At 34.7% G+C, this 15,713-nt stretch overlaps 1 protein-coding gene across 5 annotated transcripts in view; it reads left to right on the forward strand.

Annotated features, from left to right (window-relative positions):
* cutlet (chromosome transmission fidelity protein 18 homolog) overlaps positions 1-15,713 on the forward strand; it is a 144,300-nt gene that overhangs the window by 523 nt on the left and 128,064 nt on the right. For 2 of the 5 annotated variants that reach the window (XM_069843862.1, XM_069843861.1), the window contains exons 2-5: positions 870-949; positions 12,448-12,551; positions 13,925-14,018; positions 15,243-15,363. In XM_069843862.1, the coding sequence (XP_069699963.1) occupies positions 871-949; positions 12,448-12,551; positions 13,925-14,018; positions 15,243-15,363 (398 nt within the window). In that variant the 5' untranslated portion in view covers position 870. Of the gene's footprint in view, positions 1-869; positions 950-8,082; positions 11,239-12,447; positions 12,552-13,924; positions 14,019-15,242; positions 15,364-15,713 lie in introns of those variants that run through there. The other 3 variants (XM_069843864.1, XM_069843865.1, XM_069843863.1) reach the window with 3 other exon arrangements.

Below are 15,713 nucleotides of genomic sequence, written 5' to 3' on the forward strand. Positions count from 1 at the left end.
ATTATAATAGTAACAGCTTCTATGTATGGTATTATTTATGATGTAATTTGTCCGGGGGCACCTTAAAAAAACTCTTATTAATTCTATTACTATAGTTAGGAACTTCAAATTCGACTAGATTAACTGATTGCAATTACATTAATTTACAATTGAATGAAGAAACATAGTCTCAGTTAAAGAGAAAGGGGTTTACTATTCATGCATTATAGTCTTCATGACTGCCTAATTATCTTGAACGACACTGAAGGAGTTTTTCTTGACGAAAAAAGTGGAAAAATAGTCTAATTTTCACAGAAGTAGTTTGGAATGTGAATAATTCATATAGGACGTCAGTTATCTTGAAACATATTACAAAATAGATAAAAATTGGATAGAATTCATCGGTTTAGGTAACCTTGAAGTGATTATTTAACACATGAAATGAAGAAGTAGAATACTTCAAAATGAACTCAGAACTCGCATTTCACTTCACTTAGTATATGTAAGGCATACCAAAAGCCTAAACTAACCTAACCTGTCTCAGATTCGTATATGCATGGTATACGAAAAGCCTAAACTAACCCAACCTCTTACAGATTACCGCACTGTAGAACTTACAAAAATACACGTTGGAAGTTACAGTGTCGCTTGTTATAGAAAATCTGAAATATAGATTATTTAAATTGTGTATAGGTGTATATTTCGAATGATTTTTAAAGAAAATTAGTTCTTAACAGGAACACAAATTGTTCGCCTGTGTATCATAAAAAAAGTAAATCTGTAAAGTGTATAACGGAGAAATATGTGTGTTCATGGTATCATTTGTTTCTCATGTTCTCTCACTTTTGTTAATGATCTTAATTATTCAGGGGGACACTTTTATGTTTCAGGATGGAGTTCCCTGACCCAGAAGAGGAGTATGAGCTGATGTATGCAGATGAACTGGAAGCAATGAGAGATATGGAAGAGGGTAAGTGCAATCACCAAGGGAACCGTGGCCTTCCATCCCCTGCAGATATTGTAACACTTTTGAAACCTTTTTTCTGTTATATCATGTCATTACGTTACATTGCTTTTATAGTTTAGAATAATTTTAAGTTATTTATAGTGGTGATGCTTGAAGAACTGTACCTACTGAATGGTTCTTTATGGTAATGCCAACAGGCACTAGACAGTGCCACATGTAATTATTGGAAATTTCTGTACAGTAGGGCTTTGATTATTGACTTTAATTCGTTTCACATAACTTCGACAGTTATCGAAACAGTGATAATAAAATAATTTAAACCCATGTGATAGGACAATTTGTTCCAAATGTAAACATCTTTCTTTTAGGTTATGATTTTGAACGAAATTTTAGGTAATAGCAATGGCCAAGCAACAACACTAATGGGAAACATAGGAACTTGGGGTTTTGGTAGGGACATGTATGAGCAAAAGTGGAACTATGAATAAAATGGCAAGTTGAGAAATTAATTCTCTTTACCTCTCTTTCTCTTTTTTTTTTTCTTTCTTAAAACTGCTATGGGCCACCGGCGTGGCACAGTCCATTAAGACACTTGCCTGCCGGTCTGAAGCTACACTTGGGCGCGGGTTCGATCCCCGCTTGGGCTGATTACCTGGTTGAGTTTTATCCGAGGTTTTCCCCAACCGTAAGATGAATGCCAGGTAATCTGTGGCGAATTCTCGACCTCATCTCGCCAAATACCATCTCGCTATCACCAATCTCATCGAAGCTAAGTAACCTAGTAGTAGATACAGCGGCGTTAAATAACCAACTGAAAAAAAAAACTGGGTGAATGTAGAGTATCCAACGCCCACTGAACGAATATTTCACTTTTATCACTGCCAATGTTGCGCTATAATCGTATATGCAAGGTAGGCTATAACAAAAACCTAAACTAACCAAACCTAATCTGTCAAAGAAGCATAAGTTATACTAAATATGTGTAAAATTGGTCTATATCTCTATAGTGGGCGGGACATAAGTAACATTGACCAAAAACAGTTACGTAGTTTTGTGATCTTATGCTAACAGTACTGCTATGTTATTTCACAATTGACTCCAAGATGCACTTCAGCGATCTTTTAAATGAATATTGTTTTTAACATCAGTTGTAAGATAAAGACAACAGCACATCTCAAGATTGCTTTGTGAAGTTTAATCCATTTCTTCTAATCCTTACTCCTTCATAAAACTAGAATGTCGTACATAATGTATTCCTAAGTCGATCTCTCTTCCTTTTAGGAGTGAGATTCATTCTAAAGTCTTCCTTGGTAATTGTTGCTCTGACATTTGTCTTACGTGCCCATACCACTCCAATTGTTTGTATTTTACACAGTCTACTAACAAATGTTGAATATTCATTTCCCATCTAATGATCGTATTTCCTATCCTTTCCAATATAGAATGTCTTGTCGAACGTTTTCAACAATCCATTTCTGTTGAAAGTAATTTAAACCTCGTATATTTTGACTTAAGTGCCAAGTTTCAGCTCCACAATTCTTATGATCTACAGGCTTGAAACAATGGCCAGTGAAGTATGGGGTGAGTGTAGGAAGGTAAACAAAACCATGTAATTGGAAATAGATCAAATTCTGAAACTTTACTTTCTTGCCTTCGAAAGAGCTGTCACGGTTGTTCTCCTTCTGTCACCACTGTAAAATAACTTACTGCCAATATTTATTTCTTAAATTTTTCCTCTCCTACATCTTTTCTTTGATTTTGTAGGACGAATAAATTGTTGGAGTTAGCAGTTATTAGCATGTGTTAATATTATCGATATTTTTGAAGGGGTAATTACAGTAGAACCTATTTTAACGAATATCTGAGGGATTATTTTTTTTCTTCAAATAGAGGTTTTCCTTAAAAGGGAATTTACGTAAGATGGGAAGGAAATGCTAAAATAACTAGTACTAACATGTTTGTTACATACAAAACATTATAATCATTTAATTAGGCCTATAATTATTATTTACAATAAATAAATAAATAAATAAATAAATAAATAAATAACTCTTGAAATGGTGAGGCACGAATGTTTTTCTGTTTGCTTAAAAATGAACCACACTAAAACTGGGCATTGAAAATTTCTTCTTTCTTCTTCATTGTTTCCCACAATAAAGTAGTTTGCCAAATGTGATTGTGTTATTTGAGGATTAACCTCGACATCCCTTATTATTTTCACTTTCTGTCTGGTAGTTAATTTTTTCCATTTAGTTGCCATTATAACGATCCATAAACAGCATAAATTAACAAAAAAAAACTTGGAACCAGAAACCACACAACTCGTTAGAAGAAAGCAAGCAAAGCAACCATTCTGTGAAAGCAACGCAAAACAAGACTGAAGATGATAAAGAATAATGCCGCTATCTTCTGCATTACTATCAATTGAGATATACTGTCGAATATGCTGGTACTCTTGATTATTGAAAGTTGAGACGATATTTTGAGTTTTATTATCACAAAATCACTTGAAAAGTACTCCTTAAAAGCAGAATTTTCTTTAAACTGGATTCCCTTAAAAGCGGGATTTTCTTTAAACCTTGTCCCCTTAAAAGCAGAAATTAATTACATTGTTGTTATGATAATTTGGGTGAAACTTGACAGATTGTTCTTAAAAACAGAAACGTTAAAACAAGGTTTTACTGTAATATTTACAATTGCTTCCCCTCTCCCTCTCATCATCTCTGTGATTGCATTTCTACCGTCTTTATACACTTGGATTCACTAGGGTTTGAACCCATGTATTGTAGAAAGTCGACATGCTATCTGTTCGACTTGTAATCCAACAGTTGGATCTTCTTCTTCTTCTTCTTCTTCTTCTTCTTCTTCTTCTTCTTCTTCTTCTTCTTCTTCTCTCTAGGCTTCCAGCCTGTTAATCCAGAGTATCTCTCCATCTGCTTAATGGTCTTCCTGGGGATCTTCTTCCAGATGGGTAGTTATCCCTGGCGATTCTCGCAATTCTATCCTCTTCCATTCGAGATACATGCTCATTCCATTGTTGTCTCCTTATTTGCGTCCATTCTCTGATTGGTTGTATTTTGCATTGTTCTCTAATCTGATCATTCCGTATATGGTCCCTTCTTGTGATTCCTACAATTTTCCTTAAGGTTTTCATTTCTGTTGTATCCAACATCTGTTTCGTTTTTGCTGTTTCAGGTCTTATTTCAACTGCATAAGTGAGAATAGGGCGCACCACGGTCTTGTAGATTCGAACCTTAGGTTCAATGTGGAGATATTTATTTCTCCATATGATGTCGTTCAAATATCCCCATGCTCTATTTGCTTTAGTGATTTGGTTCAAAATTTCGGTTTGTAAAAGGCCTGAGCTTGATAACTGGAAGCCAAGATATTGAAAGCACATCACTTGTTCAATTATTTGTTTTTCCAATTCTAATTTACATCGTATTGGGTTCTTACTTATGACCATAGATTTTGTCTTTAGTGTAGATATTTTAAACCCATAATTTTGGCAGCTGGTATTGAACTGATGTAACATTCTTTGCAGATCATCTTCACATTCTGTTACCAATATTACATCATCGGCATAACATACCATTTTTATTTCTTTACTTCCCATTTTATATCCTTTCTGAGTCTTTGTTTCTTTAATTATTTCTTCCATTACTATAATAAAAAGTAAAGGACTCAGTGAGTCTCCCTGACGAACACCTTTGTTAACACCTATTGCATTTGTTAGGTGATCGTTTACTTTGATCCTTACTGTATTGTCTGAATATATATTTAAAATAAGAGCAATCAGCCCATCTGGTACATTGTTTTTAGTTAAGATTTTTAAAATGGTATTTAACTGCAAAGAGTCAAATGCTTTTTCTAAATCGATAAAACATAAAAATGCTGGTTTGTTGAACTCCAAGGCCTTTTCGGTAATCTGTCGGACTATAAAAATGGCATCAGTGCATGATCAGCCTATACGAAATCCCTGTTGCTCATCACTTGGTGTGATAAGTTCTGATAGCTTACTGTGTATAATTTTAGTCGTTATTTTTAGAACTGTATTTAGGAGGTTGATTCCTCTATAATTATCAGTTATTTGTTTATTACCTTTTTTAAATATAGGTATCAAAATACTTGTTTTCCATTCTTGAGGTATACTTAAATTTGTAAAAATCTGTTTCTGTAGCTTCACAATTTCTTTATGCAGGGTTTCTCCTCCATGTTTTAGCATTTCATTCGTTATTTCGTCGGGACCAGCAGATTTTCGATTTTTCAGTTTTTTAATTACACTGATCACATCTTCTTCTCTAGGTTCTACAATAGTTGTGCATGTCTCTTCTAATGATGGTTCCTTTTCATCTGATGAAAATAAATCTGTAAAGTATTTTACCCATACCTCGTCCTCTATTTTAGTACAATTAATATATTCAAGTGATTCTTTCCGTTGGTTACGTATCATTCTCCAAATTCTTTTGTGGATTTATTGTTATTAATTAATTGCACATAAGCTAGAGTAATGGCAGGTGTTTGTAGAAGGACATCATTAGAGATGATAGATTTTCGCAATTATGATAAATGAGATGTGCCCAAATGCTGCCAAAATAAGTAATTTTATGTTTAAAAGCATGTTAAGTATATTATAATAATTTTAAATTGGCGATGAAATACAAAATTTAATACATAATACCAACTGGGGATACTTGGGACAGTATTTTTTTTAAGGTATTATATTATCTACTGCATTTGTTATTTCAAACAATCACAGTTTTCTCCCTTCCAGTAAGCATTAATACTACCAATTGGTGCCAGAATATTATGGTGAAATATATCAATTAAGGATAAATATAATATTTTATAGATGTCCCAAGTTACACTCTACTTTGGGAAACTTGGGACAGTTCATCACAATCTCATTTAGAGTCAGTATTAGAACATTTATTGTCCCAAGTTTCACTATTTTAGTGTAATGTGGGACATTATATGCATTTTAAAATAATTATAAATTATTTTACACCCTTTGTTATAATTATTTAATTCTGTAATATTACACAATAAGGAAGAATTTCAAATGAGAAGCATAATATGAAGAAATGCATAATGTTCTGAAATAATTAACAGTCAGACACACTGAAAGAAATGCCTGCCCCGTTGTATGGACTAGGGAGTAATTTTTTTCATAATTTTGGAAAGAATCACAACTGAAACATCATCTTTGTCCAGAAACACAAAGATATTCTTGTCTCCCTTGTAGTTCCTTATGAACTTGCACTGATAATGCCCATGAGCAATTGATAACACTGTTGCTATAAATTGTTTTTCAGTTTCTTTCTTAGTGCCTTCATTGTAGACAAATTTTACACCAATAAAATCACCAACTTGAATTTGTAGAGCTTCTGTTTGATTGTCTTCCTTTTGAACTGATTCATTACTGACGCTTGCTTCATTACACTCATCATCATCTACCAGGAATGTCAGGTCGTTGCCAGAGGAGGAATCATGTACTGAGTACACATCATCTTCTGATGAGGATTCAAGTTCCATTTTCCTTTTCTTTGAGGGGCAGCGACCAGTATGTTGTGGAAATTTTAGTTTCTTTTTTTATTTTTCTGTCTTCTTCTCTCTTTCATTCATGTGTTCTTTTAGGATGTCTGATGTCACACTGGCACCTGGAGAGATATTTAACTTTTGTCTTCTTTTCTGCTTCGTTGTTTGTCATTCTTGACTCCTTCAAGAATTCCTCGAATGTCTCAGACAATGTGGTTTCATCAGCATTTGTGGTTGGAATTTGTTTCAATACTTGTTGTGCATCCACAGGATATGCCACTAGCCTTGAAACCACTTATCAAATTTGGAGCAATGTTGGACTCAAGTAGTGCAAGACACCTCTTCAGGAGACGTGGGAAAGTGTCTTTTGGAATTGAACCACAGTTCTTTCCCTTCCATTCCTCCAACACTTTCCTCCATTTCACTTTAAGGGGTCTGAAAAATGCAACGTCTAATGGTGGGCAAAGATGAGTTGCATTAGGTGGCAACAGCACAAATGTAATATTATTCTTTTCACATGTTTCAATTACATTAGTTGAAATGTGACTGGCCAAATTGTCACCTATAATAACCTTCGGATGATTGCCTAATCTCCGACAGTAAGGAAGGACTGTTGTGAAGAACCAGTCTTCGAATATCTGGCCTTCAAACCACCCAGATTTCGAACAATTCAAGCGGGTTCCTGGTGGTCCTCCCTCTATCCAGGTGTGATATAATTGCTCCGACCTGTATACTACATATGGAGGTAGACAATGGCCATAGGCTGTACCAGCAAACATGACAGAGGTGCTGGATTTCATGCCATCCATCAATCTTTCTGGATGTTTACAGTTTCTTCTCACAATTACTTTCTTTTTTCCAGGTTCATCGCACATATTGGTCTCATCATAATTGATAATACCCTCTGGTGGTACACCCTGAAGAGATATATTTAGTTCATGAAAATATTTCTTTAGTGTCTCTTCATCCACTGCCGCTCTCGCTCTCTTAATATACTTTCAATTCATCCTTGTGACGATTCAAAAATGGCTTTACCCAGTCAATTCCAGGCATATTATCCTTGAATCTACTCTCTTTCAATCCCTTTTTGTCCAAATATTTCTTCGCAATGAATCGTATATCGATATCAGTTAAGGGAAATCCCTAATTGCCAGATATTTTAAGTCTTTCAACTATGCAGCATTCATCAGCAGGCTTAAAAACAGGTGGACGTCCGAAATGATTAATGTTTTCGCCTTTTACCTTCCTGCTTATTGTGCTCTTTGGAACCCCATACTTCTCTGCCGCTTTCCGCAGACTTAATTCCTTCTTCTTCACAGCATCTATGGCTTTTTCTAGGTTTTCTTTGGAGAAATCAGAGTATGATCTGCTACCATATTTCTTATTATGCTTTCTAGCCATTTTATCAACTGCAATGAAAATTAATACAAATTTTAGACGCACGTAATTGTTAAAAACTATGTTATAAAAACAACAGGTTACTTTGGACAATGTCCCAAGTTAGCCTATTCATGACCATTCTTAAGAAACTATGGATCACGTTTTTTAGGTTACTTGTATGCTGTAGTATCAACGTGGCTGTGCTTCAGTAAAAGTGAGGTTATAACTCGGATCAATCAGAAATAGTATAGCTTTAACAGTGTAGGATTTATAAGCAAGGTTATATTATGTAAAATTAATGTCAAATTAACGTCATTTGCGATATATAAAATATATTCATACTTACCAGTCTAGAAATGACAATTCTTTTCACGTAAGAAGAGCAAGTCTTTAGTAACATGTAAATACACAGAAACCCGCCAAATTGAAGTAACAATGTTGCCAGGAAGATAGAAATTAAATATACCGCAACTGTCCCAAGTTCACTCCCGTGTCCCAAGTATCCCCAGTTGACAATGTTTCTGCGAAATAAGAGCGAAATTACGTTTTATGAGATATTTTTGTGTTTTTTTTGTAAAAAAAAATCAAAATCCTCAAAGTCCTTGTCATATAAAGATTGTTACATTTTTTTAAATAGTTTAGTCACTCCTCCATATTAGCTTTTACAGGATGAATAGCACAGGAATGTGACCTACCTGCAGGGGCGTATTTTGCGGACTACCGGGGCTACCGGCGGTAGCCCAAGGAAATTACAAAAGAAAAATTTTATAATATAACATAATGTAATAATTTTGTATTATTAGTTTTACCACAGTAATTAAAATTAAAGTAATTGTTAGATTTATATGCGCTCTCTGCTCTCGAAAAGAAACAAGTTGTCAAGGCGGCATCGCTGGAGAAACCGCTGCTACGAGGGGTAGCCTGTGACCGTTCCGCTCAACGCTGTCCTGTCTCACAACTGCCCGTCCCCCGCTCCCTTCTGTTTCTATCGTGCAGTGTAGGCCGGGTGAGTTGCCGCTCTCGTGATCGGTTTCTTCGAAGGCGCGAAGCAACAATACGCTTAGTATGCTAGCTCATGAATGTGATTGTGTTCTTGCAGTTCAGTATTTTAAATTTGTGATTTGTTCGAGTGTCTAAGAGTTATATTTATTTTTAATTATTAAGTTTTTAATTTCCCAATTAAGTGATATTGTGAAAAATATGGCACAACAAGTTTCTGGAGAGGTTTGTGTTGAAAATGACTGTGTAATAGAAGGTTTATTAAAAGTGCCTTTTAACCGTCGTACATACAACGAGAAAGTTGAAATTGTGAAAATGGAAAGACCAACTCCTGAGTTAAATTTGTCCATGAACGTAAAAGAAAGAACAGCGTGAGTACACACGCCATTTCACTTCAACATCATATGGTAAGTGGAATTGGTTGTGTGGTAGTTCTAACCTGTCTAAACTATTTTGCTGGCCATGTTTGTTATTTAGCCCCGAAAGTAATGTGTGGTCAAAAGAGGGGTTTTCAAATATGAACTCCCTTCGAACGGCAGTCCTAAAACACGACAAATCAAAAGCTCATATTTGTAGTGGCATGAACTTTGCAAACTTTGGGAAGACAAGAATTGATTTACAGCTAGATAAGCAAAAAGCTCTACACATCAACCAACACAATGCTCTTGTGAAAAAAAATCGGGAGATTTTACTGCATCTTATTAACGCAGTCTGCTTTCTAGGAAAAGAAGAATTGGCTTTTTGGGATCATAATGAGAGTGTGGAATCGGACAATAGAGGAAATTATATTGAATATTTAAGTTCCTTTAGTGAATTTGACCATTTACTGGCCAATCATCTTGAGAGTTCAACAGTATTTCATGGTACTTCTCTCGCAATTCAGAATTACTTAATATTTGCTATAAGTGGGGTTATGATAAAGAACATAAAATCTGAAATAGAAGAAGCACCTTTTGTGGCCATTGTTGTTGATGACAAGTGATCAGAGTCAATTGTCCACTGTTTTAAGATACGTCGACAGTACTGCCAATGTTCAAGAATGGTTTATAGGATTCACAAATGTCAGTTCGGACAAAACTGCTGCTGCTTTGTTTCAGCATGTGGAAGGTGTTATAGCAGAATACAATGTCGGCAATAAGTTAATTGCACAGACATATGATGGTGCTTCAGTTATGGCGGGAAATATTAATGGCTTAAAAACAAAAGTTCAAGAAAAGTAACCTCAAGCACTATTTGTCCATTGTTACAGCCATGTTCTCAATTTAGTTTTGCAACAAACTACTTCATCCATTCCAGAATGCCGCATTTTTTTTCAAAACACTGTCGGGTTTAGCTGCATTTTTCTCATCTCCTAAAAGATCAGAAAAACTAAAGGAATTTATGAAAAAGAAACTCCCAAAAATAGCACCAACTAGATGGAATTTTACATCTCGGCTTGTAAATACAGAGAACAACTGACTGCTTTCTTTGAAAATATCATTTGTAATGACTCTGAAGAAAACTGGGATGATGCTGTAAATGTGCAGGCTCAAGGATATTTGTATTTTTTTACACAGTTTCAGAATATATTTCTTCTTGAAGTCTATGCTAGAGTGTTCGCACATACAGATGTGCTCTACAATATTCTTCAGACAAAAAGTCTAGACATAGCATACTGCTTGCAAGAGGTATCAAAGTTAAAACATACTATATCCGAGTTCAGACGTAGTGGGTTTCCGTCCATATGGAGTAATATGGAAAATGAAAATTCTTCAGCCAATACAATGGAACCACCATTAAAGCGAAGAAAAGGAGATGATGAATTGAAATACAGGCAGCTGTACTACAGCATACTAGATCGTATGCACATGGAAATTACTGACAGATTTTCTGATTATGGAAAGCTTCAGTTCACACATCTTCTAGATTCTCAAAAATTTTTTGCTTATAGAGAAAACTTCCCGAATGAGGCACTAAACAAATTATTTCAGACCTATAACAGTCACTTTGATCAAGTACGTTTGAAAAATGAATTAAGTGTAATATATTCAGCAGAAGTCTTTGATTTTTCGAACAAACCTATCCATGAAATATTATCTGCCATATATGAAAACCAGCTGAACCAAGTTATTCCTGAAGTCCTTAAATTGGCAACATTAATTGTGACAATACCAGCTACGTCAGCATCGGTAGAAAGAACATTTTCTGCATTGAAGCGAATAAAATCCTACTGTAGATCAACTCATACACAAGAACGTTTATCCGGCTTGGCACTGATGTCCATTGAAAAGTCATTTCTACAGAAACTTCGCAAGTGGCCCAACTGTAATTTTAGTGACGAAGTCATCAAAGTATTTTCGTCCCAATCAAGACGTCTGGAATTCACATATAAATAGGTAAGGAATTTTATTATAGGGATTTTAAAATATATTTTGTGTAATAATAGGGTCAGTGGTAGCCCAGACCCTTAAACCAGTGTACGCCACTGCCTACCTGATACCCTCTTTGTTGTTATCTGTACAGTTACCTCGAGTTTTCAATTAATGTGTCTGATGCTGGCAGTAGAAGAATATTGACTGCTTTTTGTGCAGTCTTTTTAGGTCCATGTCCACTCATAGACAAGTTGTACATAGTAGCATGCTATTTGAGATTAATTCTAATAAGATGGGTTGGGATAAAATACACAGTTTCTTTTGGCATGTGTCTTCATTTCATTCATTCAGTGTTCTGCCCAAGGGCAGGTCTTTCACTGCAAACCCAGCTTTCTCCAATTTTTTTCTATTTTCTGCCTTCCTCTTTGTCTCATGTTTCTTAAAGTTTACAATTTTACTGTAACTTTTTATATCCCCTTTATTTATTTATTATTTTCGAGAATTTTAACTGGAAAATCTAGAAAATGCATCAGTTAACACATTGATGATACTGAATTTCTACCACTAAACTTTCCATAAAAAAATGCTCCATCCAAAAACGCTATAAAATGCATTAAAGTGCTATAAAATGTTAAATCTGGTCCTTAAAGTGCTAATTTTTTTATTTTAAGTTGTTAAAATTTAACAACTCTAGACATCATGTAAAAAAGGTTTTCCAAAATTTAGAAACATTAACCCTAACTTTTGAGTACATTCTTTTCTTGATGATATATATATTACAAACCAAGATAAATTTTGGTGCTAATCTGAATAAGCCACAAATCAGAACTCCATCTATCCTCTGTTATAAAAATGGCGTTCGCTGTTCATGTATTATAGTGTTCAATGCAGTGCCTAATAGTCTTAAAGCTTTGAAGAGGCAAGAGAAGAAGTTCAGAACACAACCAAATTTCTGCTTACTCATACTTCCTACTGAACTGATGCATTATTTTTATGCTTGTAAATTTTTGTGTAAATTTTGTCTATTTTCACATCTTAAAGCTACAATAATGATGTAAGATCTATGGAATGCAATAAACAGAATGAAATTTAATGTAATTTAGGAGACCTTTTTAATAAGTAACATTTGTTTGTCTTCTCTATTACATTATTGCAATCACATTTTACATTTCTTGAAGTTTGTCTGGCAATATTGAAACTTCATATGTTTGATCAGAAATGTGTCTGTTTCAGATGAACCTCCTCCAGTAGATGTCAATGTACGTCCTAAGTCAAAGCGCAGTTTAGACTTCACAAGTCCAAAACCTAAGGAGAGTCCAAAACCCAAGGAGGCAGAAGTAAGATCATGGTGAACTACTCTTGTCTTCCAAAAAGGGCACAAGATACTAATATAAATTTTTCATTAAGTGATTTATGTCTAGTTCTGAATGTTTAGGGAAAGTTAATACCATTTCCAATTAGTTATCTACTCACATGTATATGCCACTTGTACTTCATACTACACTACAAGAAATAGTCTGTAACTGATAGTGACCAACTTCACGTGCATCCTCCACATTTAACTAATTTAGGGTTACCAGTTGGAATATCTGGCGTAGAGGACATCCGAGACTGAAAACTAGGACAAACTAGGACACCAAGATTAAATAATAAAAATTGTCACATTGCATAATAAACTATTTAATATTACTAACATATTGTTCACATGTAATAATAGTTATAATACAAACAATGCAATTAACTTCCCAGTTCTGTCTTCCAGGCCGCAAAATGAAACTGGGGTATTTGGGTTCAATCCCAAATCTTTCTGCAGTGCATATGAAGAGAAGGCATAAGTCACTGTTGATAGTGGTTCATCCGTCGGATGGGGACACTAAGCCTGGTGGCCCCCTTGGTGCTATTTGACAGGAGTAGGCTACATACCGGCACTGGGTTTCCCCTTCTCCCTCTCTCACCCTCATCATCATCTTCACCCATTCCCTGCACTACACTTACACGAACACTTAACGTACACTTACCTTAGTACACCACATAACTTTTCACAGATACAAATCATGCATAACGTAGCCTGCCGATGTGGCGTGCAGTTTGAAAATGAGTCACAGTCCTGCCAGTATTCGGAACCCGAATCACGCAAAGTGAAGTGGGTAGGCATTAGACACACGCACACACGCACAGAGCTGTATGTAACGAACATACAACAGCAAACAACGTAATTACACAAGACGTAGCAAAACAACGAAAGCTTAAAAAGTACATAAAGTAATATCACCCAATAAGATCGGAAATCATCTGATACCTAAACCATATACGCACATCACATAAACCATGGAAAATAAATAATATTCACAACACCAAAATGGCATCCCACTACAACTGTCACATTTTGTAACCTCAGTACCATAACATAACCAAGTTCAATATTACAATATAGCGTGTGAAAACCACTTCATCCTCGTAAACAAAATACTTTTATCAATATGAGTAACTATTAAATCAGTACAAAATACCAAAATCCCAATTTTCCGTTGTCTCTGAATGGATGACATTCCTTCCAATCTTTATATGAATCATTTCTGTCTAATTTGATCATCATTCAAATGTTTTCACAATTAATGAAAGAACTGTAGCATAGCGAATTTTACATTCCTAGCTAATTTAAGAAATTGTACTACACTGATTATAATTAGTAATATTATGTGTAATGTAGTCTGTTGTCCAGGAAGTTCCACTGTCTGAACGGAAAAGGAAAGTGGAGGAATTATTTGGGGACATTGCTGACATTGACCTGGAGGATATTTGTGGTGAGCAAAACAATTATTCTATATGTGCTGGTGGTACATGTCCACTTTTCTCGTTTTATAAATTCTTGTGGAGGTACAGTTCTTGATGGAGACGTTGAAGCCATCTGTTTGACATTAAAAAAAAAGTGTCCCAAGACTATAATATTTAAAGGAATCTTCTTCTTTGTGGCAGAGTACCTTCTTTTACTTCTGAGTTTATGTGATTAAAATTTCTTTGAAATCTGAAATGTAGGAAAAGAAAAAAATGAAAGCAGTGCATGTACTGTTATCATTAATGAAAAAATGATTATGTTCTTAATTTTTTTTCCAACAAACAAAAGAATGTATCAGAACTTTTAGTACATGTGTAAAGAGTAGAAAAAAGATATAATAAGATAAAAAAAAAATAGTTGTGAATATTAAAACCCAAGCTGTGACAAAATAAAATGTAGATGGTATTTTCACAACTTTCGTGTTGCTTAGTAGCCAATTTCCCATAACTACTTGTGTACCATTTTGAACATTAATTTCGTAAAGTGAGTGTAGTGATTAATGTTTTTGCAATGAAACTTCTGCTAAATATACAGGGTGGAAGTGAAATAGCCCTGCAGATTTTCAGAGCGAATAACTCATGTTGTATGTAACGAAAAACTATAATATTGTATTGGTGGAAAGTTCATAGTTTTTTTAGAAAGAAATGTTTTTTCCCAAATGTTTAACATCTTATTCGGTAACTATTGTGAGTAAAATTGTGATTTTTGTCCATATCGATAGGAAATATAATAAAAATAATTTGTCCCTCTGGCATATTTCAATAGTGTGGACGGTTTTCATGTAAATTTAATTTTAAAAACCTCTAAATTCAAGCCACTGCACAGTGCAAGTTGGTTGCAACACAGCGCCAGAGAACAGCTCATCTAGCGGGACACATTGATTTTGTTGACCTCTTACATCTGTATCACGAGAAGTGTGTGTTAGCGGCAATGTTGTTGGACTGCTGTAACTTCAAACTTAATTTTCTAATTAACACAAAATGTAACATAGGTTTTCTATTCATTTCAGAGTACCCTGTCGTCCCTTCAGTCTGCATAGTTATTTCATTTCCACTCTGTACAATATTTTTTTGACTGCTAAATTATGACAATTGCTATCACTTGACTGATTCCATGTACTGAGAATCACTATGTTAAGAAGTGTATCTTGTATCTTGTATCATTGATACTTAATAATTATGGTTGCATGTAGCAAAAAAGCAGAAGTCAGTTACTGAAGAATCTGATGAAGCCCTCATTGAGAGGATCAAAAAACACAGAGAAGCCCGTGTGCAAGCACAGCGTGTTCTTGGTGATTCACCCATCGCTAATAGGTGAGTGCATTTTTAGGTATTTATTTATGATTATTTATATAATTTGTAGAAGTGTAGCAAGGCAAGTAGGCGTAACCTGAAAAACGTGAGTATATCTGTGCATTATTTCTAGTGTTTTCTGCCCATTAAGGTTGGAAGTCAATTCCTAAATAGAATGCTGTTTTTGCCTTTGTTGAAATTACAGTTTTTTTTTTTTTAATGTATGGTTTCTATAGGATATTAGCATATTACATACTGCTTTTCAGATTACCTCTTCTCTGTCAAAACATCTATTGTTTTTAAAGATTCATCTGTGAATATCCTTGTTTGTTCAGTTTCTGGATATTTTATATTTATTGTTGCTCTAACAA

The sequence above is a fragment of the Periplaneta americana genome, chromosome 13, assembly GCF_040183065.1.
Source record: "Periplaneta americana isolate PAMFEO1 chromosome 13, P.americana_PAMFEO1_priV1, whole genome shotgun sequence".
Lineage (NCBI taxonomy): Eukaryota > Metazoa > Arthropoda > Insecta > Blattodea > Blattidae > Periplaneta > Periplaneta americana.